The sequence below is a fragment of the Labeo rohita genome, chromosome 5 (genome assembly GCF_022985175.1).
Source record: "Labeo rohita strain BAU-BD-2019 chromosome 5, IGBB_LRoh.1.0, whole genome shotgun sequence".
NCBI classification, from domain to species: Eukaryota; Metazoa; Chordata; class Actinopteri; order Cypriniformes; family Cyprinidae; genus Labeo; species Labeo rohita.
In genome coordinates this window covers 33,622,478-33,636,917 of record NC_066873.1, presented here as the reverse complement: position 1 = coordinate 33,636,917, position 14,440 = coordinate 33,622,478, and the positions used below count along the sequence as shown (strand labels likewise).

At 35.3% G+C, this 14,440-nt stretch overlaps 1 protein-coding gene across 3 annotated transcripts in view; it reads left to right on the top strand.

Annotated features, from left to right (window-relative positions):
• arhgap20b (Rho GTPase activating protein 20b) overlaps positions 1-14,440 on the top strand; it is a 56,488-nt gene that overhangs the window by 14,937 nt on the left and 27,111 nt on the right. For all 3 annotated transcript variants that reach the window (XM_051110164.1, XM_051110165.1, XM_051110163.1), the window contains exons 10-13: positions 1,770-1,937; positions 7,718-7,887; positions 9,099-9,260; positions 9,461-9,570. In XM_051110164.1, the coding sequence (XP_050966121.1) occupies positions 1,770-1,937; positions 7,718-7,887; positions 9,099-9,260; positions 9,461-9,570 (610 nt within the window). The remainder of the gene's footprint in view (positions 1-1,769; positions 1,938-7,717; positions 7,888-9,098; positions 9,261-9,460; positions 9,571-14,440) is intronic.

The following is a 14,440-nucleotide window of genomic DNA, read 5'->3' as shown; positions in this document are numbered from 1 at the left end:
TTTTGACCTCAACTGTACAGCTAGTTATAGATACTTTAAACTAACCCTAACCCACATTCTCATGCTAACCCTACCAACTTGATTTTTGTCAGTGCAGTAGGTACACACACACAAACATGTGAAGATATGCTTCAACGCAGTTGTGAACTCATGGTAGTTCAGGAGTGCCAAACTAATCTTGGATAATGGATCGGAAAACACGTTTCCTTGTGCGTGCCAATTTTTTAATTTCTACCCATGCAAGGTGCATACAGCGCATTATCATAACAAACTCTTCTGGAGCCAAAATTAGTGTTATGCATCTTTAATATTGTGCTAAAACAGATGGGTGCATTTACAAATTTCATTTACCAGAAGCTTTTAGATTACATGCAAAATTGATAGTTAGGGAATATTGTTCGAATAACAATATTGAGAAGAAAATATAAATAGAAGAAAAGATAAATCTAGTTACCTGAATAAGCCGATTAAACTAAACATTACCACAAGTTTAACCTGAAAAATTATAAATGGTTTATATTAATTACAAGGCATGCTTCTAAGGCAAACTCAACATCAAATAAATATATCATCAAGATTGGGAAAAATACAGAATTGAAGAATTTTCTCCCTTTCAGTCCGTGAGTTGGAATTTGAATTGAATCTGTCATCAGCATTCAGAGTTTGTCTTGACAGACTTTGCTTTTCTAGTTAAAAATGGCAGTTCTGTAAAGTGAAATTCACTTTTTGCTTATAATATTTTCTGTGTATCTTTCTGTTGTTATACCCAAAAAATGGCATTCACAAATCTTAAAGTGGAAGAATTAACTAGGTTGCTAGTTGTGTCTCTCATAGTCAGTTTAGTTTCAGCTACTCACTGATGTCATGCATAATTAAAAGAGTATTTAAAGAGTTCTTCTGTGGATAACATTGTATATTATAATCCAGCATCTCTGCAGCCCTACATAGGAAAAGGGATTTTGAAAATAAATTTATTTATTTATTACGGAATGTATAATGTTTTAAGCATGACTTGATGTTTTTTCGTCAAATTTTCTCACAACCTGGTCGAACTGCTCTGAGGGACATCGCCGATGATTTAGCCCGCAGGCTGTTTCTTTAAAAGCTCTACGCTGTGATGAAACTCTCCTGCTCAGTGACAGCTCTGTGATGAAATACCAAGCATGATAGCAAAAAACTGGCTATGATTTCCATGAGAGACGGAAAACAGTCGGTATGAACTACTATTGATGAACTGTCTGCACTCATCCCCCACCCCAGGTCATATGTATGCAAGGAAGGTTCATTATATGAAGCAGGATATGAGAGGTTTAGTATTAGATTACAGAATCCAAAACTCAATTAAGCTTAAACCTCCCTATATCTGCCTGTTTCTCTCTCCATATTGTAATGGGGCAACCTCAGGATAATTCTCTCCAAATGCCAACCGCAAACATTCACAAACATACATAAGATAATCTTTACTGTCTAAATTAATCCTAAATCTTAGCTGGATTTCCAGTAGAAAGGCTAATCTATATGTTTGCCTGTTTTTTATACAGACATTGTGCTAGGTATAGAGAAATCAGAAAACCAACCAATAATTATTTTCAGTGTTAAAAAAAAGGACATTGCTTTATGCTTGCTTTTCTCAAGCATATACAGAATGAAATATGTTAGCAATAAAGTAAACACAATAATGCACTTTTGGGCCCTGCACTGCTCTTTGAAAATGAAAGTTCCTGCAATCTAAAACAGCAATTTCCTGTTTCAATTTTTGTCTCTTCTAGGCCATGAGCTACCATTTTTCATCCTGCATCACTCCTTGAGAAGTCAGCAAGACCATCTGCACATGCCTAGTGAGCCCCTGCAGGAAGCATTTAGTTCTGGCCAGCAGACAGAAGCCACTCCCAAGACTCCTCACTTCACCCTAAAACCCAGAACACACACTCCTAGGGGTGAGTGCACTTTTCACCATCAGACCACACATGGCTATCTCGGTAAAACTTTATAATTTTACCAAGTGCTTAGTGAGACTACTGAGGGTCTTTCCTCTATGGGATTCTTTACAGTATGTGGCTGTCCAGAGGCCATTAGTGGAGCAAAATCTGCTGATATTTGCTGGACTTTATCTACTAGAGAGAAATTTTTGGAATTGCAAATGGAATTAAACATGGATTTAAAAAGAGCTGTTAAATTGAGCTGTGAGTACTATTACTGTTATTGGTAGCTGAAGCTTTTTTTTTTTTTTTTTTACATTAGAAGGGGAAGGGGACATATGGACCTTTGTGATTGATGAATAAGTCAATTCTGCTGAGCTTTCTGCTGAGGTCTGCAGGCACAGATTCAGTGTGCAACTGTAGTGAGAGGCCAGGCAAATTGACACATAGTCTGGATCTTACAAACTGTTATTTTTATCAACACTGTCAAAATTCTGCGTGCAAATGCTTACTACTTTTATCATTATTTACACTTTGTTCAAAAGTTTAGGGTCAGTTTTTGTTGATGTTGAAAAAGAGAAAAAAAAAAAAACGAGTACTTTTATTCTGTTAGGATGCATGAAATGTATCAGAAATTACAGTAATGACATAAGTTACAAAACATTTTTATATGAAATGTTCTTTTGTTCTTTTCTTTTGAACTTTCTGTTTTAGAAAGTGAAGCAGCACAACTTTTTTCATCAATAATAATAAGAAATGTTTCTTAAACACCAAATCAGTGTATTAAAATGAATCATGTATATAGAATCATGTGACACTGAAGTCTAGGGAATAAATAACATTTCACCCACGCACACACATGTTGGGTTTCCATGCTTTGTGGGGACTCTCCATAGGCTTAATAGTTTTTGTACTGTACAAATCGTATTTTCTGTCTGCCTACACCAACCCTACTCCTCAGTGGAAACTTTAAAAAGTCTACTTTCAAAAAAAGCTTCTTTTAAAAAACTTACTGAGCCCAAACTTTTGAATGGTAATGTTTGCCATAAAATATAACAATGTGTGCTGAATTCTTCCAAATTAAAATTGTAGTGCTTTAATTTAAAAAAATCATTCAAAAATGAAATTTGTCATTATTCTTACCCCATGTCATTCCAGACCTCCAAACAATTTCTAATGTTGCATTTGACTGAATTCATGGATTTAGAATGAAATCAGAGTAGATAAGGACAGAATTGCATTCTTATGTTCTATAAATTTCACATGTTCTAACATTTTTGAGGTTCAGTGAATTGATAGGTTTCATATTGTTTTAATGCTTAAACCAAGTAATAATAATAATAATAAGGGTGCACATAAGTTTTTCTGCCTGGTTCTCATAAGAGCCCCTGGAGATTTGGTTTGGGCTAGGTCTGCCTCCTAACCGGCTTGATAAGAGGCTTGATTGACCAAAATTTATTAGTCACAAAAAAAAAGGAAGTGGCGAAGTCACAAAAACTTTAAATAGCCGTTCAGTCTAATGTTAACCTAGAAAATGTGCGCTATTGAAGTGTCTGTGCGGAGTGTGGAAGCTGAACAGTAGCGCGCTCCTTGCGTGACAGATGGAGGCACCGGTGTGGTCACTTCCTCTTAAAATACTCAAAAAAAGGAGGAGGAAAGGAAAAGTAATACATAAAAGTAATACATCTTTTAATTCTGTAAAGACTCTACGTTATTTGTGTGCATGCATAATAACAACAAAACATTGCACTTTTGTAAAATAATTGAAGCAAAAAGGATTTGTTTCTGTCATCTTGGTCTCTGTGTGTCAGGGTTCTCTGGGATAAAGGACTCAGGTGCAGAAGTGTGAATCAAACTGATTTATTAAGGAATATCAAATCAAAGTCCCAGCAGGAATCACAGTCCAGGTGACCGCACCATGCAGATTTAGCTTGCACAGACAGGAGCAGGCAGATGTTACAATCCTGGCCAGAAGCCAATTTGCACTGACAACGGTCCTCCAAAGCAGGCATAGATAAGATTCCAGGTAGACAGTCTCTCCTCACAGGTAGAAATAATTCTCACACGTCAAAATAAGATGAGCTCTAAGTCCATAAGCAGCAGGCTAAAGATCGCAGGGAAATCAGGCATCAAAAAGAACAACACTACATATCTACTTTCAAATGAGCCAGTTCAAATAGAAAACAAATATTCCCAGATTATGTAATCCATATGAAACATGCATACAGGTGCATCACTACTGCAGAGATGATGAGTCAGTGTCACCAACTGCATCTCTGAAGATAAAAACAAAGGAAGCACTAGTTTATCAATAATGTATTAAAAAGTTAATGCAGTCTCCTTGCCGTTTTCCCCAGATACATGATACGTGCATAATGATTAAATCTGCCAGTGCGCTGTGGCAAGCTTTTTTGCGTGCACTTGAGTGGTTATTAGGCTTTGTAGGCAATTAAAGGCTCATTATTATGATTTATACGTTTTTTTTTTTTTTTTTTTTTTTAATAAAATAATAGTTTAGTTTTTTTAATAAGCAAAAGTGTGATAATACTATTATATTTCAAAATAAAAAGGAAGTATTAAATAAAAATACAACAATTTTATAGTAAACTTAAAAATAAAATGCTAATACTTTTTTATATGAATTTTAGTCATTTTCAATCTTAAAAATCAGCAAGATTTTATTTTGGCAGGTTGCTGGCATGTAAATATATGCATTTCAAGGTTTACTGTTGCCTATCAAAGTCAGTGAATGAAATGTCACAACAGATTTGTGTTGTGCTTTAACAACGGCAGCGGATAGCCTAGATTTATGCTTTTAATTTGAATCTAAATATTATGATGTAGTTTCACAGTTTGTCAATCTAAAATGGTAATTGTGCATTAACATCTGTCAACCATGTAGGCACACAAATGACACACAGTGCTGCTTTTTCTTATTTTAGTCGTGCATGCGCACCTGCATACCACTTATGTGCACCCTTAATAATATTTTTTTTTTTTAATAAAAATTGGGATAAACCTAGTGTTTCATATTTCAAACTCAGTGATTCCCATCATGAAAGCGTATCTTAGTTTGAGAACATGCATACTCACAAAAGGTCAGCTTGTGTATTAAATGAAAATTTTACTGGTGATTAAAAATGTGATTTCTCTCAGTCTCCCATAAGTAATGTCTGAACAAAACTGCACCAGGAGCTGCCATTTAAGCTCAAACTACTCCAGCGCTCATGGCCAGAGTCTAATATGCTGGAATATTTACCCTGACAGTCCATGTCCTGTTCCTCATAAAGCAGATCCCAGTGGCAGAAAGGATGTTCGTGTCCTAGACTGTTTATAGTACAGCCTGAGCTGAAGTCATGGAAGCGAACACCAGCACAGTGTTGTACAGCATCTTCTTGACAGATGTGTTTGCACAGCAGGCAAACTGCAACATGTCCACCTCGAGTTCTTGTTTCTAAGGACATACTTAAAGGTTTCCATGATCAAAGGTATGAGAAGGTTGGATCACATAGTTGTGAATGTCTTACGATCTGTGCTTATAGTTGACTTTTAATCTTTATTAAAAGAAATGTAATTAATTCTAATTAATTCTAATTAATTCAACATCCACCTACATCCTACTGTGCTGTTGTCCATTAGCTCTAAGAAGAATGTCCTTCAGGATTTTTCACATTCATCTTGGCAAACCAATAACTGCGGGGAATTAGAGTAGTCAAATGAGGAGCTGAGGTCAGGGAAGTGTAAAATCTGTCAGTATGTACTGTACTTTGTGTGTGTGTGTGTGTGTGTAAGTGTTAGCTCTTCTCTGATATCTGTGTTAATGTATCACTCCGAAACAAGACATTTACATCATCATGATAGGAATTTGACATTTCTCTGAAAATACCATATGCCTTGAGGTACCCTTAATCCATCCTGTAAAAGCAGTTCTTTGTAAAACATGGAAAAAGTGTTTTCTAAACATGGTTACGCACATTGAAAGCAATGGCATTTTCACTTGTAAATGTCAACATGTTTCTCAGAACTTTCAGAATTACATTTATCACTTTTTTAAACAAATGTTCAGGATTGTTTACATTATGAAGACAAGAGGAAGAGATGAAAAATAGAACAGATATTGAATTTAGTTATACATTTTTCAGGACTAAGTAAGTAATGCATATTATATTACCTTTGATACTACCAATAAGCTATTTGGATTCCTCTCACATCTCATCATATTATACTTGATTGTACATAATGGTGCCAGCAGGGGTCAGCTATTAGTAATAGAGGCTAAAGAACTACATAAAGAGCTTTAAGAGTAGGGCTGTGACGGTCGCAATGACAACCGCGCGGTGGTCGGTTGCCACCGGCAGTACTGCACGTGACGTCACACAATCTATAAGAAGCCTAAAATACAGTGTTTCTGCAACAATAATTCTGCCGTGGCCGTGTTTAGTATCCCCGCTGGCGGCAGCAGCAGCGACGAGCGCAAGTGCCTTCGCAGCTGCTGGAAAAAGTTTGCAAAGCTCCGGGTAAAGTAATTACCATGAATGTGTCAGGGGGAAATAAGGAGATACTTGAATGGATTTTTAATAACTAGTGTTTTCTGAGCGAGTGTCACAAAGATGACGATCCTGACTCGCCATCTGCTCATTGGACGCGTCATTGAAGTATTCGCTGAGTTTTGTTTCATTTTTGTGCAGCGCTCCTTTTCAACACCGAGACATCAGAAAGCGCATCTTGTTTGTTTCCTTTATTTTTACAAAGCACAAAAGCAATTTTGTTGATATGATGAGTGCACGCAAATAAAATTAGAACCTTTGTAGTTCCAGATGATATGCTTACCTTTATGAGCAAAGATTATGGCGTATTTTAGTTTTTTTGCAAGTGATTGCGCTGACGCCTCCGAGTCCTGCAAAGCGCATTTAGCTTCCACTCTCCAACAAACGATTGTATGCACATAATAGCGTGCATTTATCTAAGTTAAACGTATAACATTGTGATATGCTTTTAAGATTTTAGTTTAGGCAAGTCGTGATGATTTGAGAGGGCAAAATTGATTAAACTGTGATCAACTCACTGCCTGCCTCTGGCTGCTTGGTCTTTACTTTAAAAAGCAAAAACCTTAATTTAACAAACCAAAAATGTTCCAAATATATATTTTAATTAACTTTATAAAGAAACTAAAATAAATATAATCACGTTCCAATTAAAAACAAAACTGAGCTATTTTAATGGATGCAACAGTGTATTGGGAAAGAGAGAGAAAAGAAGAAAAGACTCGGGCTCCAGTCGGACTCGGACCGGTAATTTTGAAGCCGTTGGACAAGGGTCGGGCGAGGTTGTTACGAATTATGCAACAAATTTTTGTTTAATATTTGGCGTTCTTATTTTGGCTACTTTATTTAACTGTACAATTTCTTTGATAGTTACTTTACACAGGGTGCAGCCTATTCTGGTATTATCTACGCTTGAATGAGGCTCATTCATGCCCTCCTTATCCTTCTACAGACACTCTTCTACAGACACCATACAGGAAAATTAGAGACATCAAAGCATGTGATCAGACTGAATTTCTTTTTGACTAAATAGATGAGACATAAGATACTTGACAACCCTAGGTGACACTAAAATGCTGAGAGAAACATTTATTTGAAAAAGGACGCAATTTTCCTTGTGTGTGTGTGTGTGTGTTTTCTCAAACATAAGGTAGATGCAAGTACCATTCATCCAAACTGGAATCAGCAGAACAGTAGCTCCTCCAAATATTGAATTTGCTCAAGTCTGATTGGTCTGTTGTGTTTCACTGGCAGGTGCTTTGCTGAAACATAAAAGGAAAAGGTCTCTGATTGATTGGGCTCTGAGGAGGGGACACTTTAACCAACCCGATGGCCAGTCTGACCCACAAACTGCCTCTCACAAGCTATTCGGCCAGCCTCTTTCCTCCATTTGTCCTGATGGAAACCTGCCTAAACCAATAATGGTAAGGATATCACTGGCTCTGGATTTTTTTATTTCACTCTGTTTTGCCATGCTGGGTTTTATTGTCTATGGGCACTTACCATTCACGGCACTTTTACTAAGCCAGAGATTTAGTTACTGCAACCTCTGGCTTGGTAAAAGTGTCATGAATGATGAGCACTCCTGGGCAATAAAACCCAACATGACAAAATATAGTGAAGCAAAAAGATCCAGAGCTATAAATGATCAACATCACACGAGTAGGTGTGCTATTTGGCTCTACAGTGTGTTTATGTACGGGACATTCTACAGAATTAGTTCAAAGTCAGAGTTGGAGAGGATTCATTACAATTAGAAAATATCATCTTAGAACTGGTAACAAAGGAAGTTAAAAGTATTTTGTACAAAAAAGTATTTTTTATTTTTTAAAAATGTATTATGTTTAAAGCTATATGCTATAAGTTGCATGCTAAAAATATTATGTAGAGTAGAGACAGATCAACTAAGCAAGTGTGATTACCTGTGTTCAATACCGCATTCTTCAGGTCAGTCTCATATTCATAATAAAAATAGTTTGAATGTGCTCTGAGGGGAAACAAAATGCATTTTTTGCTTGCATCTTGCAAAAAAACAAAAAACAAAATAAAAATAAATAATGTCATTGTTTACTTTTTTGTAATCCCTTGCAATTTAAACGATTTTGCTACTGATTCACTCATAAAGATTATCATAAACATTGTAGATATAAAACAAATATATTATCAGCGAAAATGTAAGGGCATACTGTTAGCAGATATTGAGGTGTTTAGTGGGTTCATACTGCAGATATTTTAAAGCTTTTACCATTTTTTGACCCTTTCAAGATAGGGTCAAATCCTTAATGGCTTGACACATAAAAAGAGCCACAATTATGGAGATTAAACACACTTACATCGTAAGTCATTAAGACATTAAAAATTAAAATTGTCATTCATTTCATGGTCAGTTAAGGTCAGGTTGAGCATCTGTCTGTCATTAGCTTAGAATAGGCTTTTCCAGCTCAGAGGGTTTGTGAATTGCTGAAAGTTAGGAATTAATGTAATCAGAAACATAAGAAATTTTCAAAAATAATCAAAACTGTTAAAACATTAAAAAAAAAAAGTATAGTTTTTATTAATTACCTGCATTATAAGATTATACATTTTGGGAACCCCTGACTTTAACTGTTTTGTGTTTATGTGTGAATGCACATAGGACCTACTGTATCTGCTCTTCTGTGAGGGTCCGGAGACCCGTGGAATCTTTCGTCGTTCAGCAAACGCCAAAAACTGTAGGATCCTGAAGGAGCGAATGAATTCTGGCCAAAGTATTTCACTGCATGAACAATCAGTGTTCGTCTCTGCATCTCTAATTACAGTGAGAACACATTTTAATTCATCAGTCATATGCTCTGAATAAAAATTCACACAAACCATTCCTAAATCTTCATTTACAGTTCTACGCTTTCAGTCTAAATTCTCATAATTAGTGGCTTAAACATAAAAATTTATTTTGTGTCCTATATATTAAATTTTATTTAAATGGCCTTTTTATTTTTTATTGAATTGTGTTTATAGGAGTTTTTACGCAAACTGCCTGGTGGTGTTTTGTGCTGTGACTTATATAAGGACTGGATGGAAGTGCTACAGAGTGAGGATCAACAGGATAGAATTAACAGAGTCAGAAGGTAAGAAGAGCAAACATTTGTATGTACTGTACATATGTTCACACATCCACACTATACTCAATGTATAAAGTGTACAGACTAAGACCACATTTTATATCCTAAGGTCATTTTACTAAAAGACATCACAAACAAAGAGCACAGATACTCAACCTGATCTCTTTGTTTATCTGTAGTGCATTTGGGTAGATGCTGAAACATACAACTTTTATGTACTGGCAGCATTAAAACATAAACAGTATTACAACTATTGAAACATAAAATATTTATACTTAGTATCACAAATATATATATACTTAGTTTTCTTTAGATATTTTAGGTGTCTTATCTCTATCCTCAAAACTAGACTTAGACTTTTCAGCATTAAAAAACAAAACAAAACAAAACAAAAAAAAAAAAAAACAAGAAAAAAGCAGAAAAACATTGTTACAATATTACCCAAGCCATTTGAGAGAATGAGTTCAGCAACTAGCTAATTAATACTGTTTTTTAATATACACCTTGTAATTTGTCATGTAATATAAAGCTTTATAAAACATTGTAAATACAGTTTGTTTATAACTGTCCAGAATTAATTTATAGTATTTACTAAACAGTTTGCCCAAGAGGAAAAATGTGCTGTTGCTGCCAAATGTTGATTAGCAAAAATCACATTGTATTTGATGCAAAAGTAACTTGATTAAATCTATTGGGGGAAAAACATCAGAACTGTATATCAGAACTGTATATGAACTATATATATCTTCATACATTTTTTGACATAGACAAAGTATGTTGAGCAATGCATGGGCTACATCTTATCAAAATCTAATGAAAATAAAAATCGAAGCGAAAATTTCTAAACATTTTTATTGTTCCATTTCTCACTGTAAAAAATGCAAATGCATATTTTCCAGTTTACGAAACATTTTGAGTCTCAAATACTAAAAATTTTCTTTCCTTGAAACAACATAAAAACCCTTGTCAGACCAACAAAATTGTCCCAAATGTTGTCCCAACTAGTCAAACACAGTTGTCTGAACAAAGAATTTCATATTGTTGACATGTTAAGGCTTTGTGAGTCCCCAGCGTGCATTGCAGCATGAATAAATTATGCAGTTACTGTTATAGGATTATTGTTATTGTTTTGCTGTTTGCGGGCTTAATTTAAACTTTTTGTTGTTGTTTTGTCATTATTATTAGTTATTTGTTGCACTGTGATGTAAAGAGCTTATCTTTTTAAAGGAACACTCCACTTTTTTTGAAAATAGGCTAATTTTCCAACTCCCCTAGAGTTAAACAGTTGAGTTTTACCGTTTTCTAATCCATTTAGCCGATCTCCGGGTCTAGTGGTAGCACTTTTAGCATAGCTTAGCATAGATCATTGAATTGGATAAGACCGTTAGCATCTTGCTCAAAAATGACCAAAGAGTTTCAATATTTTTCCTATTTAAAACTTAACTTTTCTGTAGTTACATTGTGTACTAAGACAGACGGAAAATGAAAAGTTGTGATTTTCTAGGCCAATATGGCTAGGAACTACAGGTGCATCTCAATAAATTAGAATGTCGTGGAAAAGTTCATTTATTTCAGTAATTCAACTCAAATTGTGAAACTTGTGAATTAAATAAATTCAGTGCACACAGACTGAGGTAGTTTAAGTCTTTGGTTCTTTTAATTGTGATGATTTTGGCTCACATTTAACAAAAACTTCAACAAATTAAAATACTTCATAAGACCAATAAAAAAAAAAAAAAAACATTTTTAGTGAATTGTTGGCCTTCTGGAAAGTATGTTAATTTACTGTATATGTACTCAACACTTGGTAGGGGCTCCTTTTGCTTTAATTACTGCCTCAATTTAGCATGGCATGGAGGTGATCAGTCTGTGGCACTGCTGAGGTGGTATGGAAGCCCAGGTTTCTTTGACAGTGGCCTTCAGCTCATCTGCATTTTTTTGGTCTCTTGTTTCTCATTTTCCTCTTGGCAATACCCCATAGATTCTCTATGGGGTTCAGGTCTGGTGAGTTTGCTGGCCAGTCAAGCACACCAACACCATGGTCATTTAACCAACTTTTGGTGCTTTTGGCAGTGTAGGCAGGTGCCAAATCCTGCTGGAAAATGAAATCAGCATCTTTAAAAAGCTGGTCAGCAGAAGGAAGCATAAATTGCTCCAAAATTTCTTGGTAAATGGGTGCAGTGACTTTGGTTTTCAAAAAATACAGTGGACCAACACCAGCAGATGACACTGCACCCCAAATCATCACAGACTGTGGGAACTTAACGCTGGACTTCAAGCAACTTGGGCTATGAGCTTCTCCACCCTTCCTCCAGACTCTAGGACCTTGGCTTCCACATTCCACTCAACTTTCTGTTAACATGCTTGGATACAGCACTCTGTGAACAGCCAGCTTCTTTGGCAATGAATGTTTGTGGCTTACCCTCCTTCTGAAGGGTGTCAATGATTGTCTTCTGGACAACTGTCAGATCAGCAGTCTTCCCCATGATTGTGAAGCCTAGTGAACCAAACTGAGAGACCATTTTGAAGGCCCAGGAAACCTTTGCAGGTGTTTTGAGTTGATTAACTGATTGGCATGTCACCATATTCCAATTTGTTGAGATGGTAAATTGTTAATTGTGAGCCAAGACTTAAACTGCTTTAGTCTGCGTGCACTGAATTTATTTAATATACGAGTTTCACAATTTGAGTTGAATTACTGAAATAAATGAACTTTTCCACAACATTCTAATTTATTGAGATGCACCTGTATACTCTCATTCCGGCGTAATAATCAAGGAGTATAGACCCGGCCAGACCCGGCGATCAGCTGAATGGATTTGAAGACGATAAAACTCAGGTGTTTAACTCTAGGGGAGTTGGAAAATGAGGCTATTTTCAAAAAAAGTTGAGTGTTCCTTTAACATTTGTTGATTGCAACCGTTCTTGAGATTTGTATGTCTAGTTTAGAGGCCTAGAGTATGTTCAACCACTTATCTGTTTGCTGGATATCTTAGTCTTGTAAGATGTTTTACGAAGACAGTGTTGTCTACATACTAGACTAAGCTATCCATTAGGGATTCTATAACAATTCACTGCTTGTCATTTGTAAATAAACAAAAAATTGATAATTACATCAGCAACAGTAATTGTTGTTTCAGTTGCTGTGACAAGACTTTTTCTATTAGCGAAATAAGACAATAAGCCTTGCATGAACAAACTATTGTTAAAAGATCTTTTTAAAGTTTTCTCAACTATTTATTTTTTACAGTTCTCCCCATGTCACGCCATTGATGCATGCAAGATGAAATGAGCATATAATATCATAAACAAAAAACCTGGCATAATACTTTTTCAAATTTCGAATTTATAATGACTGCAGTTATTTTAAACAAGCATTCCTAAAGAAGTTGTAGATCATTGAAAACATCTCATTGATCATAAATACAATAGAATTAACTGATTATTACATTTATTAAATATTCAAAGATTAAATAAGAATTAAAAAAGACATATATAAAAGACATATATATACTCACAAGACGACGTTGAGACACCAAGTGAAGAAACATAACACACACAAAGCTATAATTTTGAAAGGTGATTTTCTGAAGAGCTCATGGAACAGAGTCTAGAAAAATACACAGAAAAAAAAAAGCTTTTACGCATCTATTGAAAGTAAGAAAAAAAAGAGGTGTCACAAGGATTCTTAAAGACTGTCGTCCAGAGTCTATGGGCAATAGCACTTAAAGACTGGTTACGTAGACCAGTATCAGAAGACCTTGAGAAACAGACAAGAAAGAGAGTAATTTACATAGTCATAAATTCAAAGACCCTGCTCTTAAGGACAGGAAAATATATAGTAATTATCCTTTAAAAGATAAAACGGAAGGTTATTTTGACATCCCCTTGTCTTGGCAACATTATTGCATGTGTTAATAAAAACATGCTTCTACTTTCATAGCAGCATTACAGAAATACCATCTGTTCACATGAAAAATGAAAAGCTTCTGACACATTTAAGTGTATAATTAAAAAACTGCTTAGGAAAATGCATCATCTTGGTTCTGACACAAAAACAGCCATTAGAGTAAACCTAAGACCGACCATAAGTGCAGCTGCTGGTGACTTTTTGCAATCATTGATCAATATTTAAGTAGTACCTGTTGACCCTCAGTTTGTTTGAGTATAAAATAAACACCTATTATTCAAACTAATTAGGAAAAGAAACTAATTATTGTGAGGATCAACTATTGTTAGGAAAGAACAGCAACATGCCATTAAATGTTTTCCTGGAGCACAGCAGCATGAAGGCTCAGCTGGGATATTTTTAATTGATATGATATTTCTCAGAAACATCTGAATCCTGTTGAACTGTTTTTAAAAAAAGAAAAATTTTTGTGCTTTCACAATTTCTCAATTTCCTCTGTGTTTTAATGGCTTCTTCAAGCCTGTTCCTGGAAGACCCCCCTGTCTTGCAGTTTATTTTCAAACTTCTCAACATGCCTGTGAGTTTCAAGCTGTCCTGAAGAGCTTGATTAGCAGGTTCAGTTTTCAGTTTCAGGTTCAGAAATAAACTCTGCAGAACAGTTAATCACCAGGAGCAGGGTTGAAGACCTCCCTTCTGGCCTGTTCTCCTCTAGTCAACATTCAAAACTGTATTTTTTAGCACTGGAAAATATTGGAACTTAGGGTGGACAACTCTTATTAAAGTTTGAATAAAATATAGTTTTATAAAGCTGCACATAGTGATAGTAGTACGAATGAACAGAAATATACTAAAAGGAGCTTACTATATTAGTTAACAAACATTTCTATTTTTATTATTAAAGGAGTAGTTCACTTCCAGAACAAAAATTTACAGATAATGTACACACCCCGTTGTCATCCAAGACAT